Source organism: Sus scrofa, chromosome 1 (genome assembly GCF_054392235.1).
Source record: "Sus scrofa isolate SSC_HxYL_T2T_F1_AM1 chromosome 1, Sscrofa_HxYL_maternal_Yorkshire_Landrace_v2.0, whole genome shotgun sequence".
NCBI classification, from domain to species: Eukaryota; Metazoa; Chordata; class Mammalia; order Artiodactyla; family Suidae; genus Sus; species Sus scrofa.
Window position 1 is genome coordinate 46,535,046 of NC_139383.1, and position 27,492 is coordinate 46,562,537.

Below are 27,492 nucleotides of genomic sequence, written 5' to 3' on the forward strand. Positions count from 1 at the left end.
CTTTTGGTGGACAACTTAACCCAGGCTTATCATTGCCTAGCTCTCAGAAGAGAATTCAAAACAGCAATAGAACTTTGATAACAGTTGTTTCATTTTCCTCTGATTACTTCAATGTTATTTTATTTTATTTAATAGCCAATATGTTATTTCCTATCACTGACAACAAAATTAGAAATTTCATTTTGTTGCCTGATCCTTTAATGATACATTAATGATTTATAGAGATTTAGTCTTTTTGGGTAAGAGTCAGCTGAGAATCTTTCTATTTGGAGCTTAAATTAGTCGAGAACTTTAAATCCACTAGGAAGGAGAACAGGTCCTTGACATAGACAGATGAGGATTTTTTCAAATGCTATTTGCCCTTAGCCAATGGCTAAAATATTATAATTGGTTTTATATGTTTTCCCAGTCTATGTCTGTATGTCTATGTGTTTGTAATCCAGAAAAAAACTTTATTCTTTACTGTTTGCGTGTGTAATCATTTCCTATATACAGAGTGTATTTGTTGTAAGCTACTTAAATTAAGGAAAAATTGTTATAATTGGCTTGCAAAGTTAAATAAGATCTCACATAAAAACACCAGATATTAGCATTTTATGACACTATTTTATTATTTGCTCCCTTCATATATATCTATGTATATGTACAGATATATGTAATATATGTTTATATGTATCTGTATGTACTTAATAATGTTATTAATTTTTTTCTGAAATTTGTTATTGTATTACATTTTGTCCTCAATTACTTTTACATGTATTTTTATAAAAACAAGGGTACACTCTTTCATTACTTCAGTAAAATGTCAGTGTTAAAAAATTAATTATGATTGTAATACGCTATTTTATAACAAATTTTATTCAAGTTTTGCCAATTCTTCTAGTATGCTATATTAAAAAAATGTATATTTTCAACTTTCAAAACAACTAGAAAATACAAAACACTAAAACGTCTATTACTCATAAGTAACATATATATAAACATCAGTGATTGATGGTTTTGTTTTTTTCTCCTTGTTGACTGAACTGTCTTATAGAGGTTGTACTGGAAAATTTGGATTTATGTTCAAAGTTTCCATTACCTCCTCCCATTATCCCATTTACCTTGGAAGTCTGCTTAGCTGATTTGTTTTAATTCTAAAAGCAAAATAATTTAACTAGTCTTATTCTAAAATCTAATTCTGCTTTGTGTTCTGTGCCCATGCACCTGATATTTTCTATTGATCTCTTGGTATAAGATGTTTAAAATCTGTTAAGACACTATCATTAATGTCCTTTTGCATGCACTTTAGATGTTTCTGTGACAGCAGTTCAGGTACTCACTGCCCGCCTTGTAGCAGCTGCCCCATCTTTCCAGTTTGTTTTGCAAAGGAGTACACAGATGGTTTTACCTGTGAAAACTGCAGAAAAGAGCAATGGTCCCAGGGTACTGGGTAATTCAGAGCTTTGCTTTTGTATATTTTCAGTATAATCTGGGGTATTTCTACACAACACCAGGGAAAAATTAGATATTACCTGCTGATCACACTCAGAGCCTAGAATCTGTGAGATTTCAAGTATGCTTAATTTTTTATTTTTACTGAAAAATACAAAAGTATGAATAATTTGTTCTTTTATGATGGAGACAGAAATATCATATGCTAAAGAATCATTATGTTTTTAGTTACTAGAAATCAAGGTCACTGATACATAAGAAAATCTTGCAAAAAATATTTTAACAACAAAGGGTAATATTACAGAATTCAGACTATGGAAAATTATTATTTCCTGTAATTATATGCTTTCCTTTTTGCTTTATTTTCAAAATAGCTGTTGCTGAGATTTAAGAAAATCTGAAAGAACCAAATGAAAGCTTGTCTAATGGATATTCCTTAAAACTATGTACCAAAAACCACACTAGCCTTTGTCTAAAGATTGTGATATGAACACCTAAACTGCATTTAAAGCTTTGTTAAAATTCTTTCATTGTATGTTGAAAATGGTGAACTCTTTATTGAAGCTTATAGGTTATTTACTAAATCTAAAAATCATTGCAAGTAGTTAATGGCACTAAGAAACATTAAACTTGCTATCTTTAAGAGGGTTTTTTTTTTTTTTCAATCTAATCATACAATGCAGCCTTCTGCTAGAGTTCTAGTTTTGTATATTTAAATTTAGACCTAAGAAAAGGTTTTCCAGAAAAACTTATGACAATAAATATATCAGTAGATATGCAAAAAGCTGGATTAACCTTCCACATCCAGGGAAAAGATTTCTCAGTTTTTTAATTTATTTTTATTTTTTGTTATTGTTATTTTTTAATAGTTATTTCCTCAATACAATTTTTTTTTCTACTGTACAGCATGGTGACCCAGTTACACATACATATACACATTCTATTTTCACACATTATCATGCTCCATCAAAAGTGACTAGACACAGTTGCCAGTGCTACACAGCAGGATCTCATTGCTAATCCATTCCAAAGGCAGTAGTGGGCACATCAGTTAACCCCAAGCTCCCCAGTCCACCCCACTCCCTCCCCCTCCCGCTTGGCAACCACAAGTCTATTCTCCAAGTCCATGATTTTCTTTTCCTTGGAAAGGCTACTTTGTGCCTTATTTTAGATTCCAGATAGAAGTGATATCATATGGTATTTGTCTTTCTCTCTCTCTGACTTACTTCACTCAGTATGAGAATCTTTAGTTCCATCCATGTTGCTGCAAATGGCATTATCTGGTTCTTTTTATGACTGAGTACACAGTGTATATATCCATTGTGGATATATACACCACATCTTCCTAATCCAATCATCTATCGATGGACATTTGGGCTGTTTCCATGTCTTGGCTATTGTGAATAGTGCTGCAATGAACATACGAGAGCATGTGTCTTTTTTAAGGAAAGTTTTGTCTGGATTTATGGCCAAGAGTAGGATTGCTGGGTCATATGATAGTTCTATGCATACGTTTCTAAGATACCTCCATACTGATCTCCATAGTGGTTGTACCAGCTTACATTCCCACCAACAGTGCAGGAGGGCTCCCTTTTCTCCACACCCCCTCCAGCATTTGTTATTTGTGGATTTATTAATGATGGCCATTCTGACTGGGGTGAGGTGGTATCTCACGGTAGTTTTGACTTGCATTTCTCTAATAATCAGGAATGTTGAGCATTTTTTCATGTGCTTCTTGGCCATCTGTATGTCTTCCTTGGACAATTGTCTATTCAGGTCTTTCACTCATTTTTGCATTGGATTGTTGGTTTTTTTTGCTGTTGAGTTGTATAAGTTGCTTGTATGTTTTAGAGATTAGGCCCTTGTCAGTTGCATCATTTGAAGTGATTTTCTCCCATTCTGTAAGTTGTCTTTTTGGTTTCTTTTGGGTTTCCTTTGCTGTGCAAAACTTGTCAGTTTGATGAGGTCCCATTGGTTTATTTTTGCTCTTATTTCTGCTGCTTTGGGAGACTGACCTGAGAAAACATTCGTAAGGTTGATGTCAGAGAATGTTTTGCCCATGTTTTCTTCCAGGAGTTTGATGGTGTCTTGTCTTATATTTAAGTCTTTCAGCCATTTGGAGTTTATTTTTGTGCATGGTGTGAGGGTATGTTCTAGTTTCATTGATTTGCATGCAGCTGTCCAGGTTTCCCAGTAATTCTTGCTGAATAGACTTTCTTTTTCCCATTTTATGTTCTTGCCTCCCTTGTCAAACATTAATTGACCATAGGTGTCTGGGTTTATTTCTGGGTTCTCTATTCTGTTTCATTGGTCTTTCTGTCTGTTTTGGTACCAGTACCACACTGTCTTGATGACTGTGGCTTTGTAACATTGCCTGAAGTCTGGGAGAGTTATGCCTCCTGCTTAGTTTTTGTTCTTCAGAATTGCTTTGTCAATTGTGGGTCTTTTTTGGTTCCATCTAAATTTTTGGATAGTTTTTTCTAGTTGTGTGAAAAATGTAATGGGTAATTTGATAGGGATGGCATTGAATCTGTAGATCGCTTTGGGTAGTATGGCCATTTTTACAGTATTAATTTTTCCAACCCAGAAGCATGGAATATCTTTACATTTTTTCACATCTTCTTTAATTTCCTTGATTAATGTTTTATAGTTCTCAGCATATAAATCCTTTACCTCCTTGGTCAGCTGTATTCCCAGGTTTTTGCTTTTTGGGGGTGCAATTTTAAAAGGTATTGTATTTTTGTATTCCTTTTCTAATATTTCATTGTTAGTATACAGAAACGTGACTGATTTCTGAATATTAATCTTATATCCTGCTACTTTGCTGAATTGGTTGATCACTCCAAGTAGTTTTTGGTTGAGTCCTTAGGGTTTTCTATCTATAGTATCATGTCGTCTGCATACAGTGACAGTTTTACCTCTTCTCTTCCTATTTGGATGCCTTTTTTTTCTTTTGTTTGTCTAATTCCTGTGGCTAGGACTTCCAGGACTGTGTTGAATAACAGTGGTGGGGGTGGACATCCTTGTCTTGTTCCAGATTTAGTGGGAAGGCTTTCAGTTTTTCTCCATTGAGTATTATATTTGCTGTGGGGTTGTCATAAATGGCTTTAATTATGTTAAGATATGTTCCTTCTATACCCACTTTAGTTAAGAGTTTTTATCATGTAGGTATGTTGAACTTTGTCAAATGCTTCCTCTGCATCTATTGAGATGATCATACGGTTTTTGACTTTCTTTTGTTAATGTGGTGTATGACTTTGATTGATTTGCATATGTAGAGCCATCCTTGTACACCTGGGATGAATCCCACCTGGTCGTAGTGTATGATCTTTTTGATATGTTGTTGGATTTGGATGGCTAAAATTTTGTTGAGAATTTTTGTGTCTATATTCATCAATGATATTGGCCTATAGTTTTCTTTTTTGGTGGTTTCATTCTCTGGTTTCAGAATTAGGATGATGGTGGAATCATAGAATATCTTTGGGAGTGTTCCTTCTTTTTCAACCATTTGAAAAAGTTTAAGGAGGATGGGTATAATTTCCTCTTTGTATGTTTGGTACACTTCACCTGTGAAGCCATCTGGTCCTGGACTTTTATTGAATCAAGAAGAAATAGATCAACTGAACAGAACAATCACTAGAAATAAAATTGAATATGTCATAAAAACACTCCCTACCAATAAAAGTCCAGGACCAGGAGTTCCTGTTGTGGCTCAGTGGTTAATGAATCCGACTAGGAACAATGAGGTTGCGGGTTCGATCCCTGGCTTTGCTCAGTGGGTTAAGGATCGGGTGTTGCTCTGAGCTGTGGTGTAGGTTGCAGACGCGGCTTGGATCTGGTGTTGCTGTGGATCTGATGTAGGCCGGCGGCTACAGCTCCAACTACACCCCTAGCCTGGGAACCTCCATATGCCGTGGGAGTGGCCCTAGAAAAGACAAAAAAATAAATAAATAAATAAAAGTCCAGGACCATATTTCTCAGTTTTTGAATCTATAGAGTATTAAAAAATCTACTTAAAAGAATTCCATTAAGTCTTTGAAATTTTATTGAAAATGGTGTGCTTTTGTGTACCTAAGATATAGAGAAGGAGCTGATTTTAGCTTTCATCAGATTTTCAATGAGCTCTTTGATCAAATAATGAGATTGAGATCTACTCATATATGTCTACAATTAGAGTAAAAGCTTTAACTATAAATATAAATTACTCTGGAATATTCAGTGGTTATCTGTAATGCTAATAATAATTAATGTTATATTAAAAATTATAATACATTATGATATAATTAACTTATATAGCAAATATTTATAATTGATTATATCAATAATCAATTATTAACCTGTGTCAGTTTTTTAAATGCCAAAATTAATAAATATACAAAATGGAATTATATTTTATTTTTTTCTTAATAATAAAATGTTTATTGATGAATAAATGTAATGAAGTCAAATCTGGAGAGGGGGTGATCTTTTCTTTTAAAGTAGAATAGAGGGAAACCAAAACTATCTTTCTGGAAATTCATTATTTATTGATGCATGTATACAACTATATATCATTACACAAATTTAACTTCTGCTGGATAGAAGCTTGTGTATAACACTTACAACATAATTTTGAAAAATGTTTTGTGTATGCAAGTAAACACTTTAAATAATCATGACTATCATTTCATGGAATATCTTCTTTTTTTCTATAATTTTGTTATTTCCACATTATATAAGTAAAGTCAGTTGGCAAGGGGATTTTATTGGGAGACACTCTCTAAGGCCTAATATATGGCCTGTGTTTTACCATTTGGGGCCCTTGTTATTCAAACACATATGTAAAGGGACTTCAGAAATAAGACTGAGTGACTTTCTTTTAATCATGATATGTAGAAACTTGGACTCCTAGAAAAGTATTAGTCAAAGTAAAAGTTTCAGTGGACAAAGTTAAATGAGTAAGAAAGACTTTATTCAAGGCAGTTGCAATGAAGGGAAGAGATGAAAGTCAATTTTGCTAAAAGAATACATAGGTGTGTTTTTACATACAAGCATGAGCTAGTAGAAAAGTACTGAAGGAAATTAGGTGTGGACTGACGAATGAAGTGTGTGGTGTACACTGAGTTATTGCTGAACTTGCAAGAGTTTTGCTTTGTAAGTAAGCCTTCTGTGTTTTCTAAGTGAACCTACTGAAGTTAGGTTCTTTCTCTTCCACTGGGACTAGGAAATAGGGGTAAGATCTCCTTGATGTTAACTTATAAAAGAGATGACTCCAGGACCTTGAGAAAGACATTCTTTTTTTTTTTGCTTTTTAGGGTTCCACCCTGCAGCATATGGAGGTTCCCAGCCACTCCAACGCAGGATCCAAACCTTGCCTGTGACCAACCCACCACAGCTCACGGCAATGCTGGATCCTTAACCCACAGAGCAAGGCCAGGGATTGAACCTGCATCCTCATGGATGCCAGTCAGATTTCGTTAACCGCTGAGCCACGACAGGAACTCCGAGAAAGACATTCTTTTGATCCCAATGCAGATTATCCTCACTTTGTGTCCACCAATACAAAGCTTTATTCATAAACTTGGCCAATCCTTTCCTTTTATTTCCCCCCACAACACAACCAAGGTTCTGAAACATTTAAATATCCTCCAATAACTTCTACTGAGACGCTAGTAAAATTATATTAAGGTGTTGTTTCCCTTAGTACAGTAAATCTAAAAGGATTAGTTTTACTTCATCAACAAAATTGTCTGGTGATCTTTGGAGGGTTAATATTAAACAAAAGCAAAACTCTGCAAATATCCAATTAAAATACACAAAGAATCAAAGTTCAGGACTCTCAACTGCAAAAAGTGCCTTAATCTGAGACCACTGGATTTTCTTCCCTCTACCTGCTACAGTAACATAAGAACATGCAAGTACATATTAGGAATGCTTTAATTATGTGCGCCAATGCATCTAAAGAGAAGAATCCTTCTGTCAACATCACTTAATCTGGGGAATCTGTAAGAGGATATTTAGGTCCTGTAACATCATCATTCTGATAACTAAAGGAGTAATGAATTCAGATTGTCACAGAGTCTACATTCCTGAACAGAATTTTCCTTGTATCACCTTTGCAAAATATTGTGAACACTTTTGTTGGCCCTCAGCTGGGACCAGTTGCTCTGGCAGATTCACAAATGCCTGATGTGTTTTCAGGGGTCCTCTTGGTATCTTAGGCTTTGACACACACACTTCTCTTTCTGATGTAAGTCATGGACATTCTCTAATTGTTGTTATTTCTCAAAGGACAACCTGAAATTGCAGTGGCCACTCTAGGGAAATTTTGACATGAACAAGATTGTTCACTTGACAGATACATTAGAACAAAAAGAGAAAAACCCTCAAGGGGTTGCTTCTCTCCGGTGTCTAATAGAGTGAGGACTCTGTTCAGTGCACAAGAACTCCTTTTTCATCTTCGTACTTCTGGGATTAATAAGCACTAGATTTTTAATTATAAGTTTCTATGAAATTGTCAAGAATGTGACTTATTGTTTAAACTATTCCCAATAAAAATGTGTGCGTGTATGTGTGTCCGTATATGTGTGAAAATGAGTCTTCTTCATTTAAGTTTCTACAGCTCTTTGGAGAGAGAAAATAATTAACCTTTAACAATCATTGTATCCTCTTAAAGCTAGCTCTCTCCTTCAACTACCTTTCCTTCATTTCTTCGTTTTCGTTATTTCTTCATTTCTATCTTGCTTAGGAAATTGTTAAATTAATTGAGCCTAAATAATTTTCAGTCATTATATGTACATTCTAGGACTATTGTTCACATAGTCAAGAGTACAAGGAAAAAGAAAATTATTAACAGTGTTTTATTTGTATGTTTCCCCTTTGTCAAAATGTAATAAAGCAGAAAAAGTGTGCCTGTGCGTGCAGGTGATTTATTCTTTCAGGTGAAAAGAACACTAGGCCTTTAGAGTTTTGGCATAAGCTCAGAAGTCTTAAATTTTCAAATATACGAACATAGATACTTACTTATATTAAAATGATCTTATATAATTTCCCAATAAATAAATGACTCTCCAGGCAAATCAGAGCAATTTAAATTTAAAAATAGTTCTATTATTGTTTCCTCAGATTGTTTATAATTATAAAACTATGAATTTGAAATAATTGGAATTTCATTTAAAAAATTAAAAAAACATAATTTAAAGTGGTCAATCTTGTTCATGTTCACTGACTTTACTACATTGATGTACCAGAAAGTTTTGTTGGTGAAACTACAAATTATAAGAACAATATGATATTGTAAATTACAATTTCCAAATTTTGAAGAACTTACACTGATAGTAAATTGAAATTCACTGATAGTAAACTGAATTTACACTGATAGTAAATTGAATTCATTACCCTTTTGGGATCTAAACATTTTTAAGTAAGGAAAATACACAAATACTAGTCTCTAAATACAGTTTTAAATTACCCTGTTTCTTATAGCATGGAAATTAAGATGTGCGGATGTCATTAGTGATGTATATTTATGTTTATATTGCTATATTTATGTTTATTTTGTTTAACAAAAAAGTTGTTAAAGTGATACATACTGTGTGATCATGAAAAAATAAAACAACTACAAATTATTGGATTGCTGTCTTTGTGCTTTCTCTTGTGTATAAAGCAAATGTTAATTACTTTATTAAAATGGGTAATTATTTTAGAAGAATATGGAAAAATATAAACATATATATATGATAATCAGTGATTTGCTTTGTTTTCTAATTAGTAAATTTAATATAATATATGTTATTTATTAATATGCTGAAAAAGTTAAAAGTAGGATAAGGATAAAAACTAATAATCTATACATATAGTTGTGTATCTGCAATTAGCTAAATACATATGTAGAAATGTATATAAGCTTTGATGTATATGTTTATGAAGTTAAAAAATATAATAAAAGATATATGATGAAGATGTACTTGAAATCAAAAGGCCTGAGGAGTTCGAAGTTTATTTACCTCCATTCGCAATGCCTCTCCAGTTGGGTGTATTTTAAGTACAGAGGAATTTGTGTTATTTTTATAAAGTTGGCCCAATGTTAATGGATTTATACAGAATGAAAACAGCTTATGAATCTTTACTTAAAATTTTGTATGGCTGATACATCAGACATAAAATGAAAATTTGGTGTTTGTTTCTATAAAATGACCAAATTAGGTTGTTTCCAGAGAAGAAAGGTTACACATGTTAGGTTAACTCTACAATCTTTTTGGAAAATTCCTTAGTCATTTTGACAAAACGTCCATTATCTATTTAAAATTAAGAGCGGAAAATTTTCATTTCGTATAGTTATTTGTTTGAAAATATTATCCTAATTTTTACAAAGTAGAAGTGAGATGGTAAAACAAGAGGGCAGCTCTGTGCTCTTGCCTTAGGCTCCACAGTTGTTAGTGGTAAAACTGACCGAAGATTAGAATTTTTCCATAGATTAAACTATATCCCAGGAGTTCCCTTTTTGGCTCAGCAGAAACAAACCTGACTAGTATCCATGAGGATGCAGGTTCAATCCCTGGCCTCTCTCACTGGGTTAAGGATACGATGTTGCTATGAACTGTGGTGTAGTTCGCAGATGCAGCTCTGATCTTGCACTCATGCAGCTGTGGTGTAGGCCGGCTGCTGTAGCTCTGATTTGACCCTTAGCCTGGTAACTTCCTTATGCTGCAGAAGTGGCCCTAAAAACAACAACTATAGTCCAAAGACAATGGGAGTTTTCTTCTGATCTTTACACAAAAAATATCACATTATCACAACTGTGTTTGATAGATTTAATTAGTCAGAAATTATAACATGAATAGACCACAGAAAACTCGGTATGGAATGATTCTTAAAACACTGTTATGTCTCTATATTATAAATAGTAAAAGTAAAAAAGATTTCTTAAATGTATTGATGAGAATTTCTTTTTGAGGTACTATTTAAGCTATGCACATCTGAATGCTAAATCTGAAACTTTAATATTTCTAGCTTTCTTCAAAATGACAATTATAAGTTAAAAGATGCAATAAGAAACTATAGCATAGATGTACCTTACCTCCCTTTTTCCTTCATGTAAGAACCAACATACATGACCAAGGGCTTCAGGTTGGTTCACACAGACTGTGTCTTTTGTGCAATTGGCAATGAGAAAAAAGTAATCACCAGTAAACACTTCACATTTTTGACCTTCAGATCCTTTAAAAAAAGAGATGAAACATTGAATAAACTTTCACAAACTTACATTCACATTGAATTATTAAAGGCAGTCATCTCATTACTTGATAACATCAATTTGACCATATCTACCACAAAATAAGCTTCTACATTTACAGAATGTTAGATTTGAGAGACCTAAAGCAGAATAAGACCCAGCCCTCTCATTTTAAAAATGGAATAAGAAATAGAGCAACAGAAGAAGTCACAGCTTCCATGTTAATGCACTTTAAAAATAATCAAATGCTGGAGTTCCTGTCACAGTGCAGCAGAAATGAATCCAACTAGGAACCATGGGGTTGCAGGTTTGATCCCTGGCCTCACTCACTGGGTTAAAGATCCAGTGTTGCTGTGAGCCGTGGTATAGGTCACAGATACGACTCGATCTGATATTGCTGTGACATAGGCTGGCAGCTGTAGCTCTGATTAGACCCCTAGCCTTGGAACCTCCATATGCTGTGGGTGCAGCCGAAAAAGGAAAAAAAAATCAAATGCTAAGTAAATTTCCAATGACTAATCATAAAAATAATGTAATAATGAGAAACATAATACATTTTATACAAAAACATGTTTACTCTTTGTATATTGTAGTAGCATAGGGTACAGTTGCAAAAGAAATTTGGGCCCAGAAGTCATTAAAATATTTATAAAAGAAAAATGGTTAGCATCTCATCCTAGTCTCCTAACAAAAAGGAAGAAAGGAAGGGGGTGTGAATGAGTGAGTGTGTGTGTGTGTGTGTGTGAGATATAGGTAAACACATTCATACACACACACACACACACACATTTACATATATATAATGTAGCTACTTCACATCCTGATGATAAATGTAATATCTGTGATTCAATAAACAATGAAATTGCAAAAAAGCAAAATAATGTGACCTATATTCAGGAAGAAACTTAGTTAAAACTGAATTTTTAAATAGAGAGGGTTCACAAGACATACAGATGGTTCTGGCTTTGAATTATCATACAAAGACTGTAAAATATCTATGTAAATATGTTAAAGTATTTATAGGAAAAGATGATATAACTGGTAAATAGGAAATTATGGAATGAGAGATTTGAAATCTAAAAAAAAAAAGAGAGAGAGAAACAAATGGAGAGTCTAAAATTGGGGGGAGAAAGGAACTAATTTAGCTGAGTATTTGTTATCTTTCTTTAGTGGATATAACATTTCCAGGTAACAAAAGAACATGGGGGACTTGATACAATCTCATTGTGAATGTAACACTCCTAGTAATGAGACCATAACGTTTCTCAGAAAGATAATATTTACCCACAAAAATTTCTAGCCTTATTTTAGATTTGCTTATAGTTTACAAACCTATAGATTGTGAGACATGACTTCCTGGAAAATATTATCTAAGCTATATAATTTTTTTGGCTTTTTAGGGCCACATCTGGGGCATATGGCATTTCCAGACTAGGGGTCAAATCAGAGCTACAGCTGTCAGTCTACACCACAGCCACAGCAATGAAGGATCCAAGCTGAGTCTGCGACCTACACCATAGCTAACGGCAAGGCCGGATCCTTAACCCACTGAGCAAGGCCAGGGATTGAACCCGCATCCTCATGGTTATTGTCAGATTCATTACCACTGAGCCACGACAGGAACTCCTACAACTGAATTTTTAAATAGAGAGGGTTCACAAGCTGAAATATAACTTCTGTGTGCAAACCTCATTTAGAAATCTCATTTGTCACTCTGAGGGAAAAAATAAAAAATGAAAAAAATCTAAAAAAAGAACTAAGAAGCCATGCAGAGTGTTTCAAAAATTTTGAACCTACTTATGTAACTTGACTGCTTACAGTTTTAAGATTACAGAAAATTATTACTACATTAGTAATAAAATAATCAATGGATAGGATTATTAGCAGATCAGGCACAACAAAGAAGTAAATTTCTTTTTTTTTTTTTTTTTTTTTTGCTATTTCTTGGGCCGCTCCCGCGGCATATGGAGGTTCCCAGGCTAGAGGTTGAATCGGAGCTGCAGCCACCGGCCAACGCCAGAGCCACAGCAACGCAGGATCTGAGCCGCGTCTGCAACCTACACCACAGCTCACGGCAACGCCGGATGGTTAACCCACTGAGCAAGGGCAGGGATCGAACCCGCAACCTCATGGTTCCTAGTCGGATTCGTTAACCACTGCGCCACGACGGGAACTCCGAAAGAAGTAAATTTCAAGTTGTCAATAATAATCACATCTTCAGTGTGCTGAGAGAGAGTCACTATAATATGGTTGTGCCAACCTGGTACAATTGGTAAGTGTTCCTCTTTATTTTCTGGAGGAGTTAGTATTATTTTTAACTCTTTATTCAGTGTCTGGGAGAAATGGATATTAGACTATGTATTTTCAATAAATTTTCTTAGGTCTTTACCATTAATTATGGTCACCCTATATTAACAGAAAGATTCCAAATGAGAAAGAACAAACCATCCTTAAACTTACAGAAAATTGAGGTACTGAATGGAACAGAAGAACACTTTAAAAATCAAAACTGTAATATCCTTAGAATATAGGAAAAGTGATTTTATCTATATAAACAACAGAATGTCATGTAAATGTACCACTTAGACAAATGAAAATGCTCTAAAAAATTACTAATATGATAAAATAAAAAAATCAACTCTAGTTTTGAGACATTTAATTTAACAGTATAGCAGTTCCACCAAAATTTTTAAAAATGAAATTACCATATAATCCAGTAATTCTTCTGGATTATATGGTAATAATGAAACTACCATATAATCCAATAATTCTTCCGGATTACCAAGGCAAACAAAACACTAACTCGAAAAGATATCTCCACCTCTATGTTCATTGCACCATTATTTAAAATAGCCAAAACTCGGAAGCAACCTAAGTGTCCATCAGTGGACAAATGGATAAAGAACACTATATGCATATAATGGAATACTAGCCCAGCTATAAAAAGAATGAAATCTTGCCATTTGTGACAACATGTATGGACCTTAAAGGCATTATGCTAAGTGAAATACATCAGATAGACAAAGACAAATACAGGAAAGTTTCACTTACATGTGTAATCTAAAAGGAAAGAAAAAATGAAATCGTAGATACAGAGAATAGATTGGTGGTTGCCAGAAAAGATAATTAGAGTGGGTGGAATGAGGTATGGTAGCCAAGAGGTACAAAATTCCAATTGTGAAATAAGTAACTCCTGGGAATATAATGTACTGCATGTTATTTAGTTAAGAATACTGTAATGTCCATTTGAAAATTGCTAAGAGGAGTTCCCATCATGGCGCAGCGAAAATGAATCCAACGAGGAACCATGAGGTTGTGGGTTCGATCCCTGGCCTCCCTCAGTGGGTAAAGAATCCAGCGTTGCTGTGAATTGTGGTGTAGTTTACAGACATGGCTCAAATCCTACGTTGCTGTGGCTGTGGTGTAGGCCGGCAGCTGTAGCTCTGATTAGACCGCTAGCCTGGGACTCTCCATATGCTGTGTGTGTCACCCTAAAAAGCAAAAGAAAAAAAAAAAAAGAAAATTGGTGAGAGTAAATCTTAAAAAGTCTCATTGCAAGAAAAAAAATGTAGCTGTGTGGTGGTGAATGTTAACTAAACTTTCTGTGGCTATCATTTCACCCTACATACAATTATAGAACCATTATGTTGTATACCTGAAACTAACAAAATATTATGTTTTAATCATATCTCAACTTTTTAAAAAAGAAAATAATCCTTAAAAGATTCAACATAGTGAAATTTCAGAACACTGAGACAAAGAGCCTTAAAAACATCTTCCAGAGAAATAATCCCAAGTAGAATAAAAAGAACCAAAAGTAGACTATTTTATACACAATTTTACATTATTGCCTATCTTCCTTTTTGCTTTCTCACATGTCTCAGAGATTTTCAAATCAGTACCGGGAGTATTCCACAGCTATTTTTACATCTGGGTTCATTCTTTTGTTCAAATAGCCAATGATACCACGTATAATCTTGCACCTTCATTACTCAGTATGTGGATGGTAAGCACATGTGATGAGAAAGCTAGGTCAAACAGTGTAGACATTTACAACATTGGAAAATATTGCAGACTGCTCTGCTCAGATGTTATAATGTTTTTATATTTCACCAACTATAGATAAAATCATCAAGTTGTCAAACTCACATTTTCCCCAGACTTACAGGAAAAAAACCCTCTATATTTACAAGGCTTTTAAAATGTGCTTTGCTCTCATTATAAGCAAAGCTAAGCCCTTTCTCATATAATTAGGAACACTTTCTATGCATCATGTATAGTTTTCTATTGACCTTTGCTTCTATGATGTCTTTCACAGATAGATATTTTTGCTTTTCATGCAAATTACTATTTTTTCCTTTGTGGTTTCTAAATTTTGATTGGTAGCCATAAAAGACTTTCTTATCCAAATTTATAAAATAATTCTCCAACATTTTATGATTTTTTTTATCATTTCAACTTTTACATATAAAACTTTTCTTGATATGAATTTAATCCAGAGTATGTTCTAAGCTACAAATCAAACTTTTTTTCAGATGATTATGCAGCTGTTTTTCATCAACTACTGAATAGTCTCTCTTTATCCTAATGATTGAAATGGCAAATTCTGTTATAAGATAAATTTTTTGCATGTCTTGAGATTTATCCTTGGACTTTCATTTTGCATATTTTTGACTATCAATGCAACATTTTATTAATGCAACAGTACCATGCTTTTCATTATTGAAACTCTATAATAGGCTTTATTTAATATTTGGCACAGCTGTCTCTACCCCACCAAACCACACAGCATGTCTTTTATAGTATACCTGGCTTTTTGTCTATTTAGTTTTCTACGTGGACCTTGAGAAACAAAGCAAACATAAAAATACTGTTGTTATTTCATTGAAATGTTATGGAGATAAGATTTGGATATATGAAATATTGAGTGCGTTAGGTCTCCTCTCCATCAGCATGGTATATCTTTTAGAACATTTTTTCCATATTTTGTGTTTATAAATATACTGTGGCAATGTTTAAAGTTTCCTCACCTTAGCACTTCCAAATTTTTGCTAAGTTTATCTTAGGCATCTTAATAATTTAATTTAACTTAATAATTTAAATGTCATTTATTTCAATTTAGTATATTAATCAAATAATATAATTCTGTTATTGAAAACTATTTTGAAAATATTATGTAATATAAGTGAAAAGCACTAAATCACATTTAATTTTCAAAATTCAGACTTGTTTTTTAAATATTGAAATAAGGCCCTAAAGTCCTAAATGGATATAGACAAAACAGTGGGCATTTTAGAAAAGCAGACTTGAAAGTGGAGCAGTATGGTAAGAAAATACTTTTGGTAAAGGTCTTTTTAGATATACAGAATTTTCTACTCTCAAAATCATCATTGTAAAATTACAAAATAACTACAAATAAATTGATTATAATTAATGCCTTGAAACATTTTCTGTCACAAGTATGATCACTGACAAGTAGTAAATGTAGTTAACTAAATAATGATGATCACAAGCTTTTAAAACAGAAATCTATTCAAAGTAAACTTATCTCTTTTTTTTGCTATGATTTCATCTTTTCTTAACCATGATTCATATTATCTTATTTCACTTCACAACTCATTATCCACTCTGTCAATATCTCCTTTTCTCAAACCTAATAATACATATAATGAACATAGATGATGACATTGAAAAGAAACAGTGCATGTCAGCTCTTTCTCAAGTCCTGCACTGTAGACCAATTGTCCTTGAAGGGGCTTCTTCTAATTAATTACCATCCCTTCTTTGTAGAGCAATCATATTGGCAGGAATTGATTGGGCGTATAAGACAGTTCATTTAGTTGGGAGAAAAATCTCATAATTAAAATAATTTTACTGCTGGTAAAATTAATGCACCCCATTCAAATTTATCAGCTTGATTTTAATGTTCCTCTTCAATTACATTTTTAAGAAAATAAAAAGTAATAGCAATCAGAAAAAGTAGGAATTACATAAAATATATAATACCATTACACACTTAAAAAAAACTATCATAAATTCTATTTTGTCTTTAAAACTTTACTAAAAGAAGTTGCATTGTTGAATCTCTGCACTGACATTGAACAGAATCTTAGTGGCCCTACTTAAATATTTTTTGACTATTAAATTTTATCACACTGACTTATTTCACTTGGACATCCCAGGTCATTTAAATTCTCAGATGTAGAGGCACATAATTGTTATTTTTGTGATAATTAGCTATGTTCATTAAGTTCTGAACCTAGATTCATGAAAGGATAATGACTAAATACACTTTCATTACTTTAATGATAATTACTAAAAGCTGATTTATCCATAAGCAAGTTTAACTTCATATTACCCCTATCTTCGAAAATATTTGTCATTCCACTATCATTCATAAAATAACTACATTTGCTCAGAGATGATTTATCCACTAGCAATTTGATTTCCTATACATCCCCTACTATTTCTAAAAACTGTATTTTGCTGTTGTGAATATGTTCCCTTTACCCATTTTTAGTTTTCAAATAATTTTGATGTTTAAAGTTAAGTGGATGTATACACTGCATTATTCCTACTTTGAGACAAAGGAAAATCAAGTACAAAATGATGCAGATGCTGAGGTCTATGAACTGATTTGGCTGGTAATAGTTGAGTGTGTTTCTCAGTCTGCAAGGTCAAAGCATTTGTGTCCATTTCACTACAATTCCAGTTTGATTGTTCTTTGTGGAAGTCTAGCAGCAGTATATTTTAAAATCTCCTTGGATGATTATAATATGAGGCCAAGGTTTAAAAACCACTGAGCTAACACTAACCCTAGATAGTCCTGAAGACCATATAGTTCAGGTAACTTCTCTAGCTTTATTTATTGTTCTTATATGTTTGATTCGACTGTATAATTTGTGAAATAGTAGGTATTCTATCAGAGCCTTTGAAATTCCTTTCTGTAGTAACATGATATAATCAACAAGCCATAGCTCTCTTCCATCACTTCTGTGCTTGAGTGTGATTTGCTTAATGAACTGATAACTATTTCTGTCATTAGGGGTTGTTAACTCTCCAGCACACCATCTTATGAGCATGATGAAATAAATTACCATGTCTTCTGTTAAAAGGCTAATTTGTTAGTTTACTTCAACACTGTTTTAATGTAATAGTACTCTTATAAGTGCAGCTGCTGTTGGTTGCATAAAATAAGCTGTTGGTTGAGAACAGACATAGACATATCAAATCCACTAATTTGCTGATTGTTGATAAACTATAATGACAAAATATCATTGACAGAGGAAATATTCTTTAAAATAATTAATTGAAGTACCATGCAGTTTCAAGAATGTGGATCAATTTGCATGAACCAAGTCAAATAGCATTCAAAGTGTAATCAAACAGAAAATTATGCTCATCAGAATAGATTTTGAAATAGAAACAGCTGTTGTGTAAAACAATTAGTTAAATATTTAATCAAATATGTTTTGGAATTATTTTATTTCAAGTGTTAAAGCCAGAAAGCTAGGATTCCTCTATGACTTGCTTTCTGTATACAATCCATAAACAGGAACTTCCATGACCTCACAGTATGATTATGACTAAATGATATTTTCCCCCTCTATTTCTCCTCTTGATCTTTTTTTTTTCTTTTTTCTTTTTTAATGCATCAAGCTCTGTAAGGATTTTCTTTCTATTCCTTAAAAAAAAAAAAAAAAAAAAATCTGGAGTTCCCATCGTGGTGCAGTGGTTAATGAATCCGACTAGGAACCATGAGGTTGCAGGTTTGATCCCTGACCTTGCTCAGTGGGTTAAGGATCCGGTGTTGCCATGAGCTGTGGTGTAGGTTGCAGACACGGCTCGGATCCCGCCTTGCTGTGACTCTGTCATAGGCTGGCAGCTACAGCTCTGATTAGACCCCTAGCCTGGGAACCTCCATATGCTGTGGTAGTGGCCCTAGAAAAGGCAAAAAGACAAAAAATAAATAAAATAAAATAAAATATTAAGAAAATCTAAAAATCACTCCACCATTCTTTTGTGGTAAGGTTATTTAGTGTAATATATGTCCTCTTAGCAAAATTTTAAATATACAACATATTATTGCCCTATATTGGCCCTGTATTGTACAGATTTCTAAATCTTATTCATCTTGAGTAACTGAGACTTTATACCCTTTGAAACAAAGTTATTTTTAAAATAAATTTTGCTCAATCTAAAATGCTCTCTCTTACATTTTGTCATAAAAACCTTATCTGACCTCTCAACTTGAAGCAGGCTGGGCCTTGAGACCTGGGACCCTTCGCAGCAGTGCTTGCACCGGGACAAATGTCTCCTTCTAGCAACAAAATATCACAAAAATGTAAGGGGCAAATTATGAACAACAAGATACAAAAGGACTAAAAGCCCAACTTCCACTTCTGAAGAGGCAGGAGCAAAAGCTGATGATCCCTGCTCATGATTCCATCAAGGGAGTGGGCTGACTACCCAAGTCACCCCTCTGGCCAGACCCCTAAACCCACCTCTACCCTCACCTCTTATAAGGAGCCAACTCTACTCCTTTGGGAGTGAGCAAGGGAACCTGTTACTTGTTTTCACCCCATGCTGCAACAGGGGCCCCAATTAATTTCTATTGCTTAAGGAAGCCAAGAACACTAGTCTAATAAATTCACTCTCCAATTGCCTATATTTTCTTATCTTTTTCTAAAACAGGTTCTTTGGTTATAAGTTTGCATGGGAGGATGTTTCTTTCTGAAAGAGCATTTTATTTCAACTTACAATTACATATTTATTACATTTTATTTCAACTTACTATTACATATTTATCATTGCTCAATAAATCCCTCCAAGAAATAGATGTACGAGAGTAGGGAATAACACTGGTTTTGGTTTTCTTCATAATTATGGATCATGCTCCAAGAAGAATTCCTGAGATGTAGTGGGTGTTAAGCACATGTATGTCTATTTAAGGAACATGTTGGAGAATAAGAATATTAAATTCATTTTTCCTTATTTTGTTTTGAAATGTCTTTTGTGTATTGAAAAATGAATACTCAATTAGTAAATTTTGAACTGATTTAGGCATTAATTGGAGTACCTGTAAGTCCCAATCTCCACACATATTTAAACTGAGGAGGACTAGCATCTTCAGCTTGACAAATATTATGGCTGATGGCTCCACAGTAGCAGGGGTACAGATGAAAGAAGCAAGCATTCTTCACGAACCAACACGAATTTCTTGTGTGCCCTGGAGTGCATATATACTAGAGAAAGGAAGTAATAAAAAAGATAAATACTTTATTGAGATATGTTTTGGTATATAAAATACACAGCTAATTTCTAAAATGACCAATATTTTTTGTCTTTTTAGGGTCAAACCCATGTCATTTGGAGGTTCTCAGGCTAGGAGTCAAATTGGAGCTGTAACCACTGGGCTACGCCAGTGCCACAGCAATGCCAGATCCAAGTTGCATAAAATGACCAATTTTAAAAAGTCTGCAGAACACCCTTTCATATCATTATTTGTTTATGCCTTCTATTCCTTTCACTTCTCCTTTCCTCATGTTCACATTCATGATACCCATGTGATATTCTTTTGACTTCAATTCCTAATCCACAATAGTTCCTCACCTTCTGTTTGCTGGGCTATATATTTTTTTTTTCACAAATTAAAAATAACTATGGTAGGAGTTCCTGCTGTGTTACGACAGAATTGGAGGTGTCTCTGCAGCACCAGGGCACATTTCAATCCCTGGCCTGGTACAGTGGGTTAATGTGAGAATTCATACTAACACACACATTCTACAGCAACAAGGAATTAAGCAAAAGCAGGTGAGTAGAACATAAGTAAAGTAAAATAAAGAGAGTGGAGAGTGGAGGCTTTCAGGTAAGTAAACTAAAACTTAATCTCTAAGTAGCCCTGAGCTTTCTATCAGCCAAGTAAAAATAAAAAACTTGATGATATAGGATAGTTCTTCTTAGGTATTAGAAGAGGTGGGTTTGTATTTTGGTGGATTCTTTCTGGTTTACCGGGAAAACCATATCCCAGAGGATAGGTGTCATAGGGTGGAGGATGTTAAACAAGTGATAACACTTCACTAATATTTTTGCGAAAATTTATTAATTTGACTATGAATTTATAAATTTTTTTTCATGGTGCTACTTTGTTCGATTAAGATGGTTTTCAATAAATTGATTTTTTTTTTAATAAGAATTTGGAAAATGCCATTACTGGAAGAAATTAGTCACTCTGAATTCACATGGACATGGTGACTAATGCAATAGTCATTGCCCACTAAAACACCATTTTATTAATTCTCATAAACTTAAATAGAAACACAATTCAATGATTTAGAATCATTTGCATGACAAGATCAGTGTCTTTGTGAATTCAGCTGCTCTAAAGTGACTTCCCTTTTACATGGAGGTTAGTTTCCAATAGAATTAATAGTTCTCTCTATTGTTAAGTTACCTAAAGATGCACAGTGACCTCAGGTGCCACGGTAATACTAATTTTTCTCCATCGATTTTATTTGGACAAAGGAGATAAAAAATTTTGCATAGAAATGGTGACTTAGCTATGTGATGTTTTAATCCCTCAAATTAATACTTAGAATAATACTTTAAAATAATCCTTATTTTAATATTTTCTATTGATTTCATGGATTAAATAACAAATACTCGTTAAATGATCTGTGGTAGTTTGGAAGTAGATGTCAACATTTGTAAGTTTCAATCCATGAAACTTCATCCATGACATAAAAATATGACTCCCCTTACCCTAGAAAATGGATTTACTTGCATTTGTAGAGTGGATTTAGGGTGACCAACTCACTGTTTTCCTGAGACTTTATTTTTTAGCTTTGAAATTCTTGGTTCCAGTGAAGGCAGTCAGTCTTAGACAAACTGGGATGTCTGGCTGCCCTAAGCAGGTTATATATTCAAAGTACTATTCCTGAAGTGAAGGAGTATGAGGAACAGAGTTGCAGTTGGCATGTGATGAAAGATAGAAATGATCTACAATTTAGGCCTCTGAAATTGTGTGTGTGTGTGTGTGTGTGTGAGAGAGAGAGAGAGACAGAGAAAATATGCATGTTTGCAGGGAATGACCACAGTGCCTAACCTACCTAACACACTTACCAAAAGTTTTCCACATCTAGAGGTGAGACTAATCTCATTTGCTGATGATTGTTTCAAATATGAAATTTCTATCGACTGTATTAAATTGGCTCTAATCCTATAAAATATATAGCTCATATATCTGTAAGAAAATTAGTATTGCATTTACTGCAGTAAACTATAGATGTTTGTAAATTGCTAATAAAATATATGTGGAAATTAGCAGTATTAATCTATCTTGTATTTAACTGCTCCATTTATAAATAATAATCAAAACCATAAAAAAATTCAGCATTTGTACTTTTTTTTTTGGAATTGAGTTGGGGTGCTAGGGGTGGGAATACACAAACATTCATTTGAAAATGAACATCTATCTTACTCTTGACAGTGAACTAATTAACCGGCACATATTAGAAAACTAAACTTGAACTGACTTTGAACTTCAATAAGATTGTGAAAGCATAATTTTAGTAAGCAAACAGTGAAATTAAGACCATGATGAAGTAGTTTCACAATGACAGTAAAAAGAAGTAAGAGAATCAAGAAAATTGTCCATAAAAAGAAAAGCAATCTATTTCTTGTATCATGTCAGTATGTGTTACATCAGTGAGAGCAAATTTTGCAATACCAAAGTTTTGTGACTTTTACTTGTTTGACATAAAAAACATATTCATAGCAGCTTTATAGCCTTAACCAAGTGATTTAACATATTATGTGCCAAAAGTTTTGTTGATACTTTCTTAAGGCTTTTATTTTTTATAAAGGGAAACCAATTTTGATTGATAGTATGAAGAGGATTTAAAGACAAGTCTAGATATTGATTTATTTTAACAGCTGCATTTCTTAGGCAAGATAATGATTTTTTTAAAGATATTCTTCCTATGCTATATCAAGTATCATAAACTTCGCTCTTTCAAAGAAACTGTATCCCCAAATGATGGCTTATACCTATCATTGCAACATCTGTATTTCCTGATGATTCCATTTATAATCATTTTAAGCATTTACACTAGGATTTAGGAACTATGTTAAAAATATAGAAATGTTATTTTCTCTTATGAAATGAAGATGCTAATAGCAGGGATACTAAATCCCTCTCTTCTTCCTCTTTCTCTCTCTTTCTCTCCACATCTGTGTGTGTGTGTGTGTGTGTGTGTGTGTGTGTGTGAGAGAGAGAGAGAGAGAGAGAGTGAGAGATCATTTTGCCATATACAGGTTACCTTTGTTCTAAGGAGTACAAAAGCATTATCTAATTCCTTTCATGTGAATTTTCAACAGCCTTGATAGAGAAAATCCTTTTATATTCTGTTCTATAATTTTCATAAAAATACAACAATTATGAGATTTTTTTAAAAAAACAATCACACACTTTAGTTCTCATAAGGTCAGGACATAAACCTGTACATAGATTTCAAATCCTTTTACTTTATTTTTTATCTCTTTATTCTCCAATAGAACTATTACTTGTACAAGTCGTAATTAGCTGACACCGAAGATAAATTATCGCTAAAAATCAGAAGTGTAAAATCTTGTGAACCTGAAAATTTATTGTTTTTGTTACACTCCCTCCTTGTAGTATCATTTCTTTTTTACTCATTCTTCTTGAGTTAGTACTAAAAAAAAACACTGAAAATTGATTTATTGGAAAATATCTTATTCTACCTAGTTTAAAAAAGTTAGTGATTTTGAAAAAGCAGTGATGAATCCACACAGGAAAACATTTGAAAACATCTGATGACATGCTGCCTACAGAAGGCTCAATTTAACTTTTAGGACGCACACATATTGATAGTAAAATAAATATTTTAAGCAAATGGTAACCAAAAGAAAGTAAGTGTAGCTACACTAGTATCAAATAAGACAGACTTTAAGCAAAAAACTAAGTCACTATTATATAATCTACAAAGACAGTCATCATGCAACAAGTCAATTCATTATGAAGATAACTAAATATATAAAGAAAATATAAAAAGAAACAAAATGATAAATGAATAGCAATACAGTAATACTTGTAGACTTTAACATTGTCAACAATGAAGGGATCCAGACAAAACATCAATAAGGAAACAGTAAATTTGAATCCAAGCCATAGCTGCAACCTAGGACCTATGCCACAGCTGTGGTAATGACGGATCCTTAACTCACTGAACCAGGCTAAGGGATTGAACTTGTACTGCCCAGAAACAATGTCAGATACTTAACCTAACCTACTATGCCACAGTGGACACTCCTATAACTTTTATATACACTGGGAAATCACAGCTCATGGCAATGCCAGATCCTTAACCCACTGAATTAGGACAGAGATCAAATCCATGTCTTCGTGGATAATCCTTGGTTTTGTTAACTACTGAGCCGTGATAGGAACTCCCTGACTGCTTTCACTTCAAACTAACTTTCAGCTGCCAGCCTAAAAAGCCTTTACCATGGTACTAAACTCAGTTGTTGAATTTCATATATTTTATGTCACTGACTGTCAAACACCACTAAATTTCAAAAATGTATTTGATCATCTTAGAGAGAAGAGAAATAATTACATTTACCGTTTACGATAACCTTAAAATTCTTTACCTTTTTCAGTGAATATCTTCATTTTTTTTTCTCATAGGCTAGATAAGTCATTTGTCTTGTGATCAAACAAATGACTGTAGAACTCCAATCTCCTTATTAAAACTTTGAGTGTTAACTTCTTGCAATAGTGGTATAATATTAAATAAAACAATTTATTTATAATAAATTAATTTATTGAACAGCTTCAGTTTTATTTTTCAATATAGCACATTTACTCTATGCCTTTTTTTGACTATAGTTAAATTTCACCTTTTCTGGAGAAAGAACAATATCTTAACTCCTATAAAAATATATCTTTTTTATAGCATTTTCAGTTTTCTAATTGATGCTGTTTTTCATGGTATAGTCAGACATTTCTGATAATGATGCCATTCCAGGAAGAGTATATCCTTAGCAATCTGAGTGTGACTTATATCCTTTTTACTTGTATAAGTAGCAAAAAACTTAATTAAAACAATCATTCATCTATTTTAATACAAAATCAAGTGGGCATTTTTTTAGCATTTTGTGATATTGTATCAACTTATCAGTAGTTTCTATTTGCTATTTGCCCAAATGTTTAAATATAATATTTGTGTTAAATATATTTTCCATCTGTAAAAGTATATATCTAACTGAATATATTTACCTTAAAGATGAGTAAGATTTTTGAATAATGGTCTTCACTGATTTCAGGTTTTACAGCCAGGAACTTAAATGTTAAACTTGTTTTCCCAAATTAACTATTAGATATATTTTTCTTAAACATATTTTATAAGTCAAGTTTTTAAATAATTTCTTATAACATCATATCTATACTGATTTTTTCTAGAAAAACCTCAGGAACTCTTGGATATTCCTTCTCATAAGTTGCCATTGGAATAATATATGTTTTTCTTAGACGGCTCAAAATAGAATCAGCTAAGTGGCTTTACTCATTTTGTTTCACATTGTGGTAAACATATTGAGGCAGTCTTTCAAAATTTTCTAGCCTTAGAAATTTGGATAATTGATATTATTTATGAATTAATTTTTTTAAGTTTGGACTATTGATTAGAAAATTTCATTACATGAGAAATATTTAAAAATCAATCTATGTATTTGATTAGCCACTAAGTAGAAAAAAATATGGATATGCTATATTAATAATACTGAAATACGAAATGAATAAAATTTTAAAATATCATAATTTGACATAATTTAAAATAATCTACTTCATTGCTAGAAGTGAGTTTAAGATATATTTTAACTCTTGACCCTTGTAAAAGAGACCAAATTGAACCACATTAAAAATCCTGAAATGTACCCTGTTATCCTTTTCTTTGGGGGTGATTCTAGGGAACTTTGCATTTCCTTCAGGTTTTTCCTGTATTTACTTTTTATAGCAGGAGCATTAAATTTAATGAGGAAATTCTAGGACAGTGTGTTCTTCTGTGTCAAATAGTTCATTTTACTTTCAGCCCATTCACCTTGGATGACATCACTGACCTCTTCACACATTACTGAAGAGACAGAAAACGAGTATTAAAAATAAGTGATTGGCCTATTAGAACACTGTGGAGTAAGAAGTAAGGCACCTAATTTTTTTAAACTGAATTTCATTTTATGATTCTTGACATATATATTCGCTATTAAAATGGAATGAGTAATTTTAATTTTCTGCACATGAAAATGTAATTATGTTATATCACACCTTTTGGGTACAATTAAGTAATTAAACTGTGCACTTGATTTTAAGAGTTCCAGGCATCAGCATATTGTCAGAGGAAACTTTTGTGAGTTGAGACAAATTGATTGCAAAAAGATATACTAATTTTATAAAAGGCAGCTAGAAAGATAAAGTAGAGTTAGAACTCAGGTAACTACCTGTCTGGAAATTTGATTATTGACAAAGAATTATGAAGTAAATTCCTTTCTTGGTTCTTATAATAGATGGAAGAACAATTAGAAACTGACTCAGATTTGTTAATAGTATTCAAAATATAATGGTAACTACCAATAACAAAAAAAGGCCACCCACCCTATTGTTTCAGTACCTACATTTCCTTTTTTAGTTTATTTATTAATTCACTTATTTATTTTTATTGAAGTATAGTTGATTTAGCATGTTGTGGTAGCTTTTGGTGTACAGCAAAGTGATTCAGTTATATGTGCATATGTTTACATTTACATATCTATTCTTTTTCAGATTCTTTTTCATAAGTTATTACAAGATATTGAATATAGTTCCCTGTGCTACACAGTAGGTCCTTATTGATTATCTATTTTATATACTGTAGTGTGTATATGCTAATTCCAAATACCTAATTTATCCCTCCCCAACATTCCCCTTTGGTAACCATAAGCTTGTTTCCTATTTCTGTGTGTCTATTTCTGTTTGGTGCATCAGTGCATTTGTATTTTTTTTTTTTTTTTTTTTTGGTGACATCGTATGATATTTGTCTTTCTCTGTCTGGCTTACTTTTCTTAGTATGATTATTTCTAGGTCCATCCACCTACAACATTTCTATAATGGCTGTCTACCTGCAATTCTCACTCCCTTGGGCAGATCCAATCACAGATTTAGGTCAGAAAATATTATGAAGTGGGGAAAGGAGGTAGGAAATATGCTTAGTATTCAAGTCTACTTAAATATGCTTAAGTATCTGTGAATCTCTTTCTCTTTTTTTCTTTCTCTCCAGTCTGAAAAAACAATCCCTCCTCAAAATAGGTTCATAGGAACCCTGAACATTGAGCGACTTGTTCAGTTAGAGAGCGTCTCTAATCATTTTCAGGTCACAAATTTATTTTTGTACTAAAATATTTTTCTTAAAATATTTGTGAATTAGTATTTCCTGTCCCTGCTGATCTCTTAGAAGTCTAAGATATTTATTCTTTTATATTGTTGGAGGTCAGGTGTCTGAAATCTATCCTATTGGGTTCAAGTTGAGGTTTTAGGAGGATTCTGAGGTTAAGACTGATCCCGTGCCTTTTTCATCATCCTGTGGTTCTCTATCTCCCTTAGGCTGTGGACACTTCCTGCCTCTTCCAAGGACATTACTCCAGTCTCTGAGGCTGCCATTACATCACATTCTCTGTTTTGATTCCTCCTGAAACCCCCTTATAAAGATCTTTGTGATTAGTCAGTCCCATCCAAATGATCTATAATATTCCCCTCATATCAAAATCCTTGTCTTGATCACATCTTCAATGTC

General features: G+C 33.1%; 1 protein-coding gene across 1 annotated transcript in view; it reads right to left on the bottom strand.

Annotated features, from left to right (window-relative positions):
• Window positions 1-27,492, bottom strand: part of EYS (EGF-like photoreceptor maintenance factor) — a 1,392,725-nt gene that overhangs the window by 1,226,674 nt on the left and 138,559 nt on the right. The window contains exons 8-9 of the mRNA XM_084958241.1: window positions 19,728-19,893; window positions 10,493-10,632 (exon numbers count right to left, since the gene is read on the bottom strand). Of these exons, the coding sequence (XP_084814367.1) occupies window positions 10,493-10,632; window positions 19,728-19,893 (306 nt within the window). The remainder of the gene's footprint in view (window positions 1-10,492; window positions 10,633-19,727; window positions 19,894-27,492) is intronic.